Below are 14,148 nucleotides of genomic sequence, written 5' to 3' on the forward strand. Positions count from 1 at the left end.
GATACTGCAGGCAATTCTCACTTCAGTGCTCCCGGTCTGGATTTCCTTTCAGCCTGGACCATTCTCCTTAGTTTTGAGTTCTTTAGGTATTCATTGATGGTACGAGCAGAGCAATGTAATGCGGAGAGGAGAGATGAGGGTCCTGCGGAGGTCACTGTCCTTTATTTTTATACCCATGTCCTCTCTTTTTGGAATATCCCTGGCCCCCGCTATGGGGTAGATAAACAGTCCCCTTTATATGTGAGATCTGCACCATATCTGGGAGGAAATGTGAATTTCTTGTTTACACTTCCCCATTGCTGAAGAATGGCAGTTTAAATGATAGCCCACTTGACTTTATTGACCTGTCTGGGGTTGCTGTGTGTTTTGTCTCTGAAAAACTAGTTTGTGGGTGTTACCCAGAACTACAACATATTTCAGTTACAGTCAAATAGCAAAATCTCATAATTTTACATCCAGTGATGTTACACACATCTTAATAGGACAATGATGTTCAGCAGATTGAGTTTCTAAATGATACCTCACAAGTCATGCTTTGTACAAAACGTATCATAATCATATAAAAGTGGATATGGAGTACAGGGTGTCACAGTGTATAATTTATATTTGTTATTTTGATTTGTAAAATGTTTTGGGATTCTTAAGGATGAAATGCAGTGTATAACAATATGGTGTAATATGGAGAAAATCCCTAGAAAAAGAGGATATTTGAATGTGAATTTTCAGTCTTATAGTTCTTTGTATACATCACCTGAATATGTTGCAGGATTGATGTTCTCCAAGTTAGCAAACTGGCAATTTACAATAACTAAAGATTAAAAAGCTACAAGAAACAATAAATGGCCTGCATGCCAGACTTAGCCTTCCATCAAATGCTCCGGTCAATAATAGTAAAAAAAATAACCGAAGTCCTCTATAAGCACCAGTCATGGGTTTGGATGTTAAATTTCAGATGGTGGCTTGCTACGAAAGAAAGAGGAATATATCTGAGAAACCAAGGAAAGGTGCATGGATATTGAGTTCTATCAGAACTCTTTCTTGGTGACAAAATCTCTCAGAAAATTGCCCTTTTCAGCAGTTCCCAGAGTTAAGTTATTTCTAAGTAGAGACTGATAGAAATGACAGCATTTACATGCTGAACATACACGAATAAACAAGATCACATAAGTTACTCCAAGACAAGTAAACATTCCAAAAATCACACAGATTTTCCACTAGAGTGCATGCTGTAAGAATGTATGGTGTAGCCAAGTGGAAAGAACCAGTCGTAACACCTCCCTCCCCTTTGTTTTTTTAAGCCACACACAGAGAAATGGATTTCAGACATGTTACAGTTATTAACACCATTTAGATTGATGGTGTGGTTTGTCTAGCCTTCTGAGAGGTAAATCTACCAAATATACCATGGTTAGGAGAGCAGGGATTGACAAGGAGAGCAAGACCTAGGGGGGTTAAAGTGTGGAGAATGGTCTTCTACAACCACCATCTGATTTTCCTGTTCTGCTACCTAAGTTAAAAGTTGAATCAAGTCCCCATGGAAGAGATTCTCCCAGAAATGATAATGGAAATTTTTTTTGGGGGGGGGGGGGGAGGGGGGGGGTGGTTTGGTGAGAGGAAGCATTGTTTTGTGTATACTTGCCCCGGGGGGGGGGGGAAGAGTCCCTTTTTTCCCCCTTCTGCTCTTTTCCCTAGTAACATTTTTGCCATTTCCCTTTTTAAGCATGTCCTGTCCCCCCGAGGTTTTATAAAACAGCTAATAGTCCCCAGGTTCTGCATGTTTATTATCCTAAGCAAAGCCACACGTAGGAAAGAGTGGTATTTAGCTAATAGTTCTCTATAGTTTTTCTTATTCTATTTCTTTCTTTGATTCTTACAATTTCTGCAAACTGAGAACACTTTAAAAAAATCCCAAGGATGCAGAAAGGTACAAAAAATATATACACTCTGGAGCAGTTCAACTACTGTAATGTAGAGATGGAGCCCAACTCTGTTACACTAAGGCTCCTTTTATATTACTCTGGTAGTGTAAAGGGGCCTTCAGGTGGGCAGAAACAGCTTCCTGAGAATAACCCCTATGCAGAGGGTCTCCCCAGCTGCTGTAGAGATAGCATAAGAGGTCTACACTGGCCTTGTTTCCAGCCACCACTGCAGGAGTTGGACTGGGAGCATGGCCAGAGCATGCTGCACTATGACTAGTCTCTGCTTCCCAAGGGCTTATTGGAAGCCATGGGAAAGAGCATAAATTAGAGCAGCCTTAGGGCAGGCAAGCTAAGTTCCTGCAGGATGCCAGAATGCAGGGAGCACAAACCTCCCTCAAATGCAATCAGAACTGCAAGTGCAGTTGACTGAGAAGAGGCCCATCACCTGATATGCTGAATTGGTGCATTTACTAATTACATCCTCTGAGGAGGGACTCTGAAGTTGCAAATATTTCATATGCATCCATATAGCTTGTTTCAGGAACCAAAACTTCCCATTTGCAAAAATTAGTGTTATGGTTTTATGAAAGCTAGGGCTAGGAAATGAAGAAAAGCACAAAGGAATTAAGACATTGTCCACCTAATATATTATAGTGGAAATCCCTCTTTTGAGGCTGTCATAGTATAATTCCCAACTCTGGACCTTAGCGTCCAGGATATGGGTACTAGCCTAAAGTCCTCTAAGCTTAATTATCAGCTTAGATTCTGTAGCGCTGCCACCAATCAGGAATTCCAGGGCCTGATACCCTCTGGTCCTGCCAAACCCTTCCCTGGGGACCCCCAAGACCCAGATTCTTTGAGTCTCACAACAAAGGGGAATGAACCATTTCCCTTCCCCCTCCTTTTCTTCCTCCCAGCTCTTTCCCGCCCTGGGTACACTAGGAGACCACCATGATTCAACTCCTTGAATCACCCCTTCCCCCTCCCTTCTTCCCCGGAGAGAGATACAGAGATAAAACGCAGAAAGCAGGTTTTTCTTCCCTCCTCCCTTTCCTTTCTCCCACCAATTCCCTGGTGAGTGCAGACTCCCCTCCCTGGAGTTTTACAAAAGATAACCAAAAAAAATCAATTAGATTCTAAAAAAAAAAAAAAAAAAAGAAAAAGAAAAAAAAAAAAGAGGAAAAAACTTTATTAAAGAAGGAAAAACATAAAAATTGTCTCTAATCAAGATGGTAAATATATAGAGTTTTTATAGCTTATAGACAATAGAAAGAAGCTTTCTCCAGCAGAAACACAATTTAAGTTACTTCCAGCAAATACACATCTGCAAATAAGAAAAACAAGTTAAAAGACTATGACCGCCTTTTTACTTACTAACTATTCTGAATAGATAAGAGACTGTAACAGGGAGATTGGCAGAAACCTGGTTGCACCTCTAGTCCTGTCCAGGACCCCGAGAGAACAACGCACAAAACCAAAACCCACAAACAAAAGCTTCCCTCCACCTAGATTTGAAAGTATCTTGTTTCCTGATTGGTCCTCTGGTCAGGTGTTTGGGTCCCTGTTTGTTAACCCTTTACAGGTAAAAGAGACATTAACTCTTAACTATCTGTTTATGACACACACCCCAAATCGCAGACAGTGGGGAACCTCACTGGCGGTGATTTCTTCCTAGAACTTTAAAATAAACAGATTAATACAACACATGTACCTATACATATACTAATACGTATGTAAACTACAAGACTTTCTACATTTCAAGGACAAATTTTAACCAGTGGATTCTGCGGAACTTTCACGAGAGAGTGCATCAGCTACTTTGTTAGAAGCTCCTGAAATGTGTCGAATTTCAAAATCAAAATCTTGGAGAGCTAAACTCCATCGAAGAAGTTTTTTGTTGTTCCCCTTGGCAGTATGAAGCCACTTTAGCGCAGCATGGTCTGTTTGTAGCTGGAACCGCCGTCCTCAAACGTACGGGCGTAGCTTTTCCAGAGCGTACACAATGGCGTAGCATTCCTTTTCACTGACTGACCAGTGACTTTCCCTCTCAGACAGTTTCTTACTGAGAAACACGACAGGATGGAAGTTGTGATCCATTGCTTCCTGCATGAGAACTGCTTTTATACCACGCTCAGATGCATCTGTGGCTACTAGGAATGGTTTGTCAAAGTCCGGGGCCCTTAGCACAGGGTCTGACATGAGCACCACCTTGAGCTGGGTAAAGGCCTTCTGACACTCATTAGTCCATTTAACTGCATTCGGCTGGGTTTTTTTTGGTCAGGTCGGTCAGTGGGGCAGCAATTTGGCTGTAGTGTGGTACAAATTGCCTGTAATACCCAGCCAAGCCTAAGAAGGATTGGACCTGTTTCTTGGACTTTGGGACAGGCCACTTTTGGATAGCATCCACCTTGGCCTGTAGGGGTTTATGGTTCCTCGACCCATCTGGTGTCCCAGGTAAGTTACTCTGTTTTGGCCTATTTGACACTTTTTGGCCTTAACAGTTAGTCCTGCCTGCCTGATGCGCTCAAAGACTTTTTCCAGGTGTTCTAGGTGTTCGGGCCAGGAGTCAGAGAAAATGGGCACATCATCGAGGTAGGCAACTGCATATTCTCCCAGTCCTGCTAGTAGGCCATCTCCCAGCCTCTGGAGGTGGCGGGTGCATTTCGCAGCCCGAAAGGAAGTACATTAAATTCATACACCCCCGCATGGGTGATGAATGCTGACCTTTCCTTGGCAAGTTCGTCTAGAGGTACTTGCCAGTACCCCTTGGTTAAGTCTATTGTAGATATGAATTGGGCACGTCCCAACTTTTCCAATTGCTCATCGGTGCGTGGCATTGGGTAGTTGTCTGGGCGAGTTACCGCATTTAGCTTACGGGAGTCCATGCAAAAGCGTATTTCCCCATCTGGTTTGGGTACCAGAACCACTGGAGATGCCCATGCAGTGGTAGATGAGCGGATTATACCCATCTGCAGCATGTTCTGGATCTCCCATTCTATAGCAGCTTGGGCGTGAGACACTCGGTAGGGTAGGGTTCTAATTGGGTGAGCATTACCTGTGTCAATGGAGTGGTATGCCCGTTCAGTCCGTCCTGGGGTGGCTGAGAACAACGGGGCGAAGCTAGCGCACAGCTCCTTGATTTGTTGCCGCTCCAGACGTTCCAGGGTGGTGGAGAGGTTCACCTCTTCCATGCCACCGTCGGTTTTCCCTTCGTAGTAGACACCATCAGGCCACTCAGCGTCATCTCCTTCCTGGACTGTAAACTGACAAACCTGTAAGTCTCTGGAATAAAAGGGCTTGAGAGAATTAACATGATACACTCTGGGCTTTAAGGAGGAATTGGGAAATGCTATGAGGTAGTTAACAGCTCCCACGCGCTCTTGGACCGTGAATGGCCCTTCCCATGATGCTTCCATTTTATGGGCCTGTTGCGCCTTCAAGACCATAACTTGGTCTCCTACCTTGAAGGAACACTCTCTGGTATGTTTGTCATACCAGGCCTTTTGCTCTTTTTGAGCATCCTTTAGGTTTTCTTTAGCAAGGGCTAAAGAGTGTTGGAGGGTGTTTTGTAGGTTGCTTACAAAGTCTAGAATGTTAGTCCTTGGAGAAGGCGTAAACCCCTCCCATTGCTGATTTACCAACTGTAATGGCCCCTTAACCTCATGACTGTACATAAGTTCAAACAGTGAAAACCCTAAACCGGGATGTGGTACAGCCCTGTAGGCAAAAAGTAACTGCTGCAACACTAGGTCCCAGTCATTGGAGTGTTCATTGACGAATTTACGTATCATGGCCCCCAAAGTTCCATTAAACCTTTCGACCAGGCCATTGGTTTGATGGTGGTACGGGGTGGCAACCAAGTGGTTCACCCCATGAGTTTTCCCACAGTTCTTTCATGGTCCCTGCCAGGAAATTAGATCCTGAATCCATAAGAATGTCGGAGGGCCAACCTACCCTGGCAAAAATGTCTGTTAGGGCCAGCCACACAGCTTTAGCCCTGGTGTTGCCTAGAGCTACTGCTTCCGGCCATCGGGTAGCAAAGTCCACAAAAGTCAGTACGTACTGCTTTCCTCTGGATGTCTTTTTTGGGAAAGGACCCAGAATATCCACAGCTACTCGCTGAAATGGGACCTCAATTATGGGGAGTGGCTGGAGAGGGGCCTTGACCTGGTCTTGGGGTTTTCCCACTCTGGCACACCTCACAAGACCGGACATACTTGGCAACATCCTTGCCCATCCCCTCCCAGTGGAAGGAGTTCCCCAACCGGTCTTTGGTTCTGTTCACCCCAGCATGGCCACTAGGATGATCACGGGCTAAGCTTAAGAGCTTTTCCTGGTACTTAGTTGGAACGACCAACTCTCTTTTTGCGGGTGCCAGTCTTCCTGGTGTCCCCCAGAAAGAGTCTCCTTGCATAAAAGTCCTTGTTCTACAACAAACCAGGATCGATTAGAAGAAGAGCTGAGAGGCGGTGGGGTGCTCCTTGCCGCCGCCCATGCTTTCTGAAGGCTGTCACCTGCTTCCTGCTCAGTCTGGAACTGTTCCCTTGAAGCTGGAGACACCAGTTCTTCCTTAGACTGTGGACTTGGTCCCTCTGGAAGCGATGTAGGTGATGGAGTTGTTTTCGTTGCTGGTGAGCCGGTCTCCACTGGTGCACCAGGGGGTATTTCAGGCTCTGGCTGAGCCTCTTGGGTGTGGTTGTCTGCTGCTTCTGCCAGTTCAGGCTCGCTGGCGCCCTCTGGTGTTGGGGTTGAAGATGGATTTGCAAGCACTGTCGTCAGTGCTGGCACCGGTTCTGGTGCTGGCTGCTTTTCCAGTTCCTGGTCTGGGACTGGAGGCACTGCGGCTGTTTCCGTTGTTGGCATGGGATCCGGGTCCACTACCTCTGTCTAGGTCTCTTAACACAGATGGGGCCCCTGTGGACGGCTCAGGAACAGGAATGGGTCTGGAAGCTTGCCTGGTTTGGCTACGTGTAACCATTCCCACTCTCTTGGCCCGCTTCACTTGGTTGGCCAAATCCTCCCCCAGTAGCATGGGGATGGAATAATTGTCATAGACTGCAAAAGTCCAAATTCCTGACCAGCCTTTGTACTGGACAGGCAGTTCAGCTGTAGGCAACTCTACAGCTTGTGACATGAAGGAGTAAACTGTCACTTGGGCCTCTGGGTTGATGAATTTGGGGTCTACGAAGGATTGGTGGATAGCTGACACTTGTGCCCCCGTGTCTCTCCATGCAGTAACCTTCTTTCCGCCCACTCTCAAAATTTCCCTTCGCTCCAAGGGTATTTGAGAGGCATCTGGGCCTGGGGATCTTTGGTGTGATGGTGGTGTAATGAACTGCACTCGGTTGGGGTTCTTTGGGCAGTTGGCCTTTATATGTTCCAGTTCATTACACTTGAAGCATCTTCCAGCTGACTGGTCACTGGGTCGAGGTGGGTTACTGGAGACTGGTGAGGTGGAAGAATAGGGCATCTGTGGCTTTCCTTGGGTTGTCGGTGGGGTCTTGTGCTGCCCTCGGTTATAAGGTTTATTGTCGGTGTGCCCCCTGGGGTATTCGCTCCCCTTGACAGTAGCTTTTTTCTTTTCTGCCACTTCCATCCATTTGGCTCCAATCTCCCCCGCCACGATTACCGTTTTGGGCTTTCCAACTAGGATGTACCTTTCTATTTCCTCAGGAACACCATCTAAGAACTGCTCCATTTGTATCAGGAGGTGCAGCTCGTCCAGATTGTTAACCTTTGTTCCTGATATCCAGGCTTCAAAATTCTTTGCAATGTGGTAGGCGTGTCGGGGGAATGACACATCTGGTTTCCATTTTAGGGCTCTGAACCACTGATGGGCATGTTCAGGTGTTATCCCCATTCTGTATTTGGCCTTGGTTTGAAAAAAGTTTATAATCATTCATGTTCTCCTTAGGCATTTCAGCTGCCACCTCTGCTACGGGTCCACTGAGCTGTGGCCTCAGTTCTACCATGTACTGGTCTTCAGAGATGCTGTACCCAAGGCAGGCCCTTTCAAAATTTTCTAAGAAGGCCTCAGTGTCATCACCTGCCTTGTAGGTGGGAAATTTCTTGTGATGTGGAACAATCATTGGCGCAGGGTTGTTAGGACTGGCTGGAGCATCCTGCCTGGCCCACGCCAAGTCCATTTCATGCTCTCTTTTTCCCTCTCTTCACTTTGTTTTTGTTGCTTTTCCATATCTCGTTGGTGGGCCGCATCTTTTGCTGCTTGCTCTCTTTTGTAGGCTGCCTCTCTCTCTCTCTCTCAACTCCATCTCTTGTAGTTTTTTTTCCATGTCTCGCCTGTGGTCTGCATCTTTGATTTGTTCCTCTGCATCCACTTTTACCTTGGAAGTCATGTTTCCTGCTTTCTTGTGTTGGGGTGCCCTCTGGTGTTTATTGCCTCAACTGCTGTTCCTCTGCTGCCTTCTCTGTTGCTAAGCAACAGAGTCTTTTTTAACTTTTTCTAAGTAGCCTTCCCCTATAAAACTAGAACAAAAAAAAACCACCTTCATTTGCATGTGTGTTCTGCTGATGTAGTTGACTCACAGCTGGAGTTCTATTGTCTAACAAAAGAGCCTTGTTAAAACTTAATGGCCTTTGCCTGAGGCAATATCTATGCACAGCCAGAACGGAGCAAGGAAAAAAAAAATCTCTGGCTGTAGTTTTGAAAACCCTCTCTCTGCTACAAGTAACTAGCAGAGAAAAAGAAAAATGATAATCTTACTGGCTTTTGGATTCTACTATCCCACACGCTGCCACCATGTCATAGTATAATTCCCAACTCTGGACCTTAGTGTCCAGGATATGGGTGCTAGCCTGCTGCGGGCAGCTCAGAGGTTTTTGAATCCCGGCCGCCGGCCGCACAGTGAGCCTTCGCGGGCCGCATGCGGCCCGCATGTTGTGCAGGCATGCCATAAACACTCAAAAATAGCTCAAACAGCATTCTCCAGATGAGAATTTGTTTTTAAATTGAGAGGGGAAGTGTTGACCCTTATTCTTTTCGAGTAGATCTGTGGGATCTTTATCTTCAATTTGGACTAACAGTGATAGATAAAATATGCATGTGTCAGATTTTTTCACAAGTGAAGCCTGAGCAGCTGAGAACCCAGCATACATGTAAAAAGTGAAATTGTGCAAGTGACACTTTAGACCAGTACATTACAAGACAAGCAGCCTAATTCCTGGTGTTTTATCATTTACTTCAATAGGAGAAGAATCACAATATGAAAAATAAAGTTTTTTCAAGTGCATGTTTTTTTTTCAACAATAGATGCCAGGTGCAGGCTTCCTTCATGTAGGCTACATAGTTATGGTTCTGCTTTCATGTGCACAAGCACTTCTGTTTTCCTTCAGCAAGACTTCTACAAGGATAAGCATTTTGCTAGTACTACTCAAAAACAGAATTTATGCCTCGTGGCACCTTAAATACAGTAAGTTTAGACAAAGACCTCCCATTACAAAATGATTCACTTTCAACTAGGAAACAGAACAGAGAGAATAAAACTTGAAATGTGAATTTAGTTCTCATGAAAGATTGACAGTCCTGGAAACTGACATGATATTTGTTCACTTCCAGTGGCTGGATACTGACTGCTGTGTACTGCCAAAAAGGATATGTTCAAGTAATGCCTGAGGTTAGTTGGATCCCCAAAACTGGTACATAGCATGCACAGTATCAGTGTAAATTTCCCCTCCTCAAACCCCACTAAGTATCAGTGATAATTTGGAAGAGATGAGTTAGTCCCTCTATGAGGGAGATTTCCATGGCCTCGACTGAGATGGTCCATTGCAGTGGTCTGTGGCATGGATAATGACCAGATAGGAATTAAAGTATAATTATTAACTCATTCACAAAAATTGACTAAAAATGAATTGTCTAATTCTGAGCTGGACCTGATTTGAACAAGTAACTTAATGTCACATCTTACTACCCTATTACCAATCATACCACACCATGTTTCTACCATAGTCTATTTGAAGGAAATTGATCCCCATTTGAAAATAAAAATGAGTAGTGCACATCTGTTTTCTGAGAATAAGTAGTTTTTTATTATTGCAATTCAGCACTATGACTAAGAAACAACTTTTCAATCATCTACTATTAAACATGACAGGAAAAACTTTGCATTGTGTGATTTACTGCTTCTATCAATCATCATAGTTGAGTTTATGAGGTAATATTTATGTTTAATAGGGATACTATAACCAAAAATGTGTCACAGTAACCCTTATGGTGATTTTGAATGCATGCAGTTCAAAGAAACTGAAATAAATCTGAATCTGTATGGTCATTGTTCAGTTTTTCTGCTATAAAAAAATATGTAGTTAATGAAACTACTACTGCGCATAGCATTAGTTCCCAAAAGTTGTTCACAGTATTTATCCATAAAATGAAGTCTTATTTTAGGAAGGAAAGAGAGAACGAGGTTTGTTTTTTTTAAACTGTACACAATACGACAGCTTTTTTTTTTTTTAAAGGCACAGCAGGTAAAATACATACATCCAAATAGACAGAACAAAAGAAAAATGTCATCAGCACTGGTTTCAGATGAGTAAGATGAAAGATGGTGCACAAGTAAACCAAATTTCATGTTATGCTATGCCACTGTAAACAAAAACAGGTTTTGTTCATACATGTATAGACAATTTTACAAGTAAAGTAAAATAAAGTGATAATTCAGTGATAATTTCCTAAAACAATAATCCCTATTTTGATGTCAAAACATAGTATTATAATTTAGCAGGGCCTAAACATTCACCTATACTTAAATTTTAAATATTCTGAAAGTGCAAGTTTGTAGAACTCAAAGCTGTACGTACACAGAAGAAATTGAAACTTACTGATTTGGAGACCATATGAAGCAGAACATGATCTCTGAGGAAACAGAGTAATAGCTTTTTTATTAAAGGTTTCGGTATTTTTTCTTTGCTTAGGTCCAAGTCTGCTCCTACAGAATTCAATGATGAAACTACAGTGTACTCCAATGTGTGCAAGTTTGGACCCTTCTAAGGAGAAAAAAAAATGTACTATTGAAAAAAAAAACAATGCAATACCATATTGGAGGCCAAAGATATGCTTTAGGAAATACCAAATTTGTATTGGGATGGAGGGGGAAAAAAAGAAGTATAAAAGTAATGTTTAAGTAAGTACATAATACAAAAGTATGAAGGAAAGGTTCTTATTTTTTTCTTTTTAAACTGCATTCAAGAAAAATATTAAAGCCCTCTTTTCCTTTATGAAGGAATTGACAGCCAACATCAATGCTTTTGCTTAACTTTTAAACTTGGCAACATGTTCACGTGCTATGATCAGCCTTTGGATCTGAGCTGTTCCTTCGTAGATCTGAAAAGAATTATGATACCATTACATTACTGTGTTACATTGCCAGTTTTTAAAAATAGCAAGATCAGTTTCAATACAACATACAAAAACATTAAAACTTCACAAGTATGTAAAGCAGTGCTATTCTTTTTACCCAAACTGCTCATGGCCACTTCCCCCCTTACTTTCTTAACAACTTTTGTTGTTTCGGTCTTCATTTTATCAGGTTTGCAATGCCTCTCCTCCCCCACCCCACCCCCGGTAATACTGTGTTCTTTCATCTCTCAGCCCACATTTTTGTATCTTCTCTGGCACTGTGGTCTCTCTCTCCCACCTTTTCTCTTGTTGCTCAAACCACCCGTCTGTTTTAGCCTGTGTGCTGGCAACAAAATGAAACATTTACTATGAAGCTCTTTGTGCTAGACTGAAATCAGGATTTTGGTCTTTATCCTTTTTGGCAGTACACAAAAGGAGAGAGGCATGATGGGAGACATGAAGTATGATTCAGTGGTAAAGTACAGAACTGAGTTAAGATTTCAGTTCCTAACTCTCCTAAAGACTTGTGCAGATTTGGTCAAGGTCTCACAGCCTCAGTTTCACCAACTGCATAATAGGGATAATTGTCTTCACCACCAGGTGTTTCAAGATTCCCAGAAGGAAGGCAGTATATAACTGCAAAGCATTATCCGAGCAACGAAAAACCTACAAGCCTTGTTAAGAAATATCACAAGAAAGGATTCAGTTAACACCCCATGTTTGAAAACAAGAACAAGCTTCAGGCTCTTAAGAATTTTGGGCACTTTAAGCACAAAAGGTTATATTTTAAGTTGTACAGAGAGAGCTTCTAAATAAGATCATGGTCATTGTTACTTAGATTTGTAATTGGGACTAAACGGAGACCAAGAAAGGGGGAAATAACTTTATCAGAACAGTCTATGGAAGAACGTGAGAAGTACTGAATGAAATCAAGTACAGAAATGGAACAAAAGAACCGATGGGAAACAAAAGTTTTTGCAGATGAAGCATATGGACAAGAGCACATGCAGTCTGTCATCAGGCAGTGATACAGTAGGGCCAACAGTGCAAAAAGTAATCGAGGGCAAGAGACATGTGAGGTATCATGCATCAGAAATGGGAGTATAGTATAAATCTGAAATAAACTCTTTCAGAGGCTGGGATACTTACTTTAAAGTGACAGTGGATGAAACACAGTAAGGCATTTAAAGACTCTTTACAGATAGATGAGGCAACACCGTGGATTATTCTTTTCCATAAACTTCCCAAAAGATTAGGAATAGAAACCAGAACTAGAGAAGTATGGTTAGATGGAATATTGAAGGAAATTAGAATCACTCCAAAACATGCGACCAATGATCAATGTCTGAAGAATGAAAATTCTTCAATCCGGACTTCAGAAGAATGTTGCAATCAATTCAGCAAATATATATTTTCTATTTATTATTTTTAAAGAAAGTTTAATAATGAAAGACTGCTACAAATATCAACAACAGGAGACCAATCAAAACCACAAAAGAAAATATTTTGAGGCGCTCTTCTCTGTAATTCCTTAGAAATTAGCTGATGTATCACAAATATAACTCCTGCAGAGAGATTAATGGGGATAATCATAACTAGGCTTGGAAGGATTAGATTTTTATCTGTAAATGTCAGTAAACATAGCTTTCACCATGCACGAACTGACAAAAATACATTTCCACCAAAAATAACTGAAATGTACAGATAAAGTAGGATAAACACTGCTAAAGATAAGATGAGAATTTATCAGAGTCAAAATCCAGCGATTTAAAATTAGTGTTTTACAAAGGGACTAGCAAATAAATAGTAAAACAGATACAATTTCTTGATTTACAGATATTTACTGTGTTTATTTCGACATGTGACATTAACAATTTATATATTAACAGTTTATAAAGCTTTAACTTTTTGAATCTCAATGTCTACTGTCATTAAATAATTGCCTAACCTCACCATAATTTCCTGCAATGGTGAAAATTTAAATCAATACAAATTTTAAAAATTCTTAAATAAGCACAGATATCATAATTATAAAAAAGATCAATCAAAATCAATAAGGTTCCAAGAAGATGAATGTAGAAAATGTAGAGACCTACTCAGTTTTTTTCCCCCAAATAAAAATCAATTACCATTCCTTTAGTCCCAAATAAAATTGATGATAAAAATCAATAATAATAAATCCAAGTTCCTAGAAGAAAGATTTAAATAAAAATACTTACAAGGCAATTACAGAACTAAAAGGCTCTGGACACTTTAGACAAGAAAAAGACGGTTACTCACCTTTGTAACTGTTGTTCTTCGAGATGTGTTGCTCATATCCATTCCAGTTAGGTGTGTGCGCCGCGCGTGCACATTCGTCGGAAAACTTTTACCCTAGCAACTCAGTGGGCCGGCAGGTCGCCCCCTAGAGTGGCGCCATCATGGCGCTTGATATATACCCCTGCCGGCCCACCCGCTCCTCAGTTCCTTCTTGCCGGCTACTCCGACAGTGGGGAAGGAGGGCGGGTGTGGAATGGATATGAGCAACACATCTCGAAGAACAACAGTTACAAAGGTGAGTAACCGTCTTTTCTTCTTCAAGTGATTGCTCATATCCATTCCAGTTAGGTGAATCCCAAGCCTTACGTAGGCGGTGGGGTCGGAGTGAAATGTGGCAGAATGGAAACTGCTGAGCCAGAGGCTACAGCATCTCTTGACTGTTGAACCAGGGCATACTGCGAAGCAAAGGTATGGACCGAGGACCAACGGAGCTGCGCGACAGATCTCGTGGGTAGGAACACGAGCCAGCAAGGCGGCAGATGAAGCCTGAGCCCTGGTAGACTGTACGATGATGTGCCTTGGGGAAATATGAGCCAAATCATAACAAGTGCG

At 42.3% G+C, this 14,148-nt stretch overlaps 1 protein-coding gene across 2 annotated transcripts in view; it reads right to left on the reverse strand.

Annotated features, from left to right (window-relative positions):
- Positions 1–10,303: 10,303 nt before the first annotated feature.
- ACADM (acyl-CoA dehydrogenase medium chain) overlaps positions 10,304–14,148 on the reverse strand; it is an 82,529-nt gene continuing 78,684 nt past the window's right edge. For both annotated transcript variants that reach the window (XM_050961051.1, XM_050961053.1), the window contains exon 12: positions 10,304–11,262. In XM_050961051.1, coding sequence (XP_050817008.1) covers positions 11,191–11,262 — 72 coding nt within the window. In that variant the 3' untranslated portion in view covers positions 10,304–11,190. The remainder of the gene's footprint in view (positions 11,263–14,148) is intronic.

The sequence above is a fragment of the Gopherus flavomarginatus genome, chromosome 7 (assembly GCF_025201925.1).
Source record: "Gopherus flavomarginatus isolate rGopFla2 chromosome 7, rGopFla2.mat.asm, whole genome shotgun sequence".
Taxonomy (NCBI): Eukaryota; Metazoa; Chordata; order Testudines; family Testudinidae; genus Gopherus; species Gopherus flavomarginatus.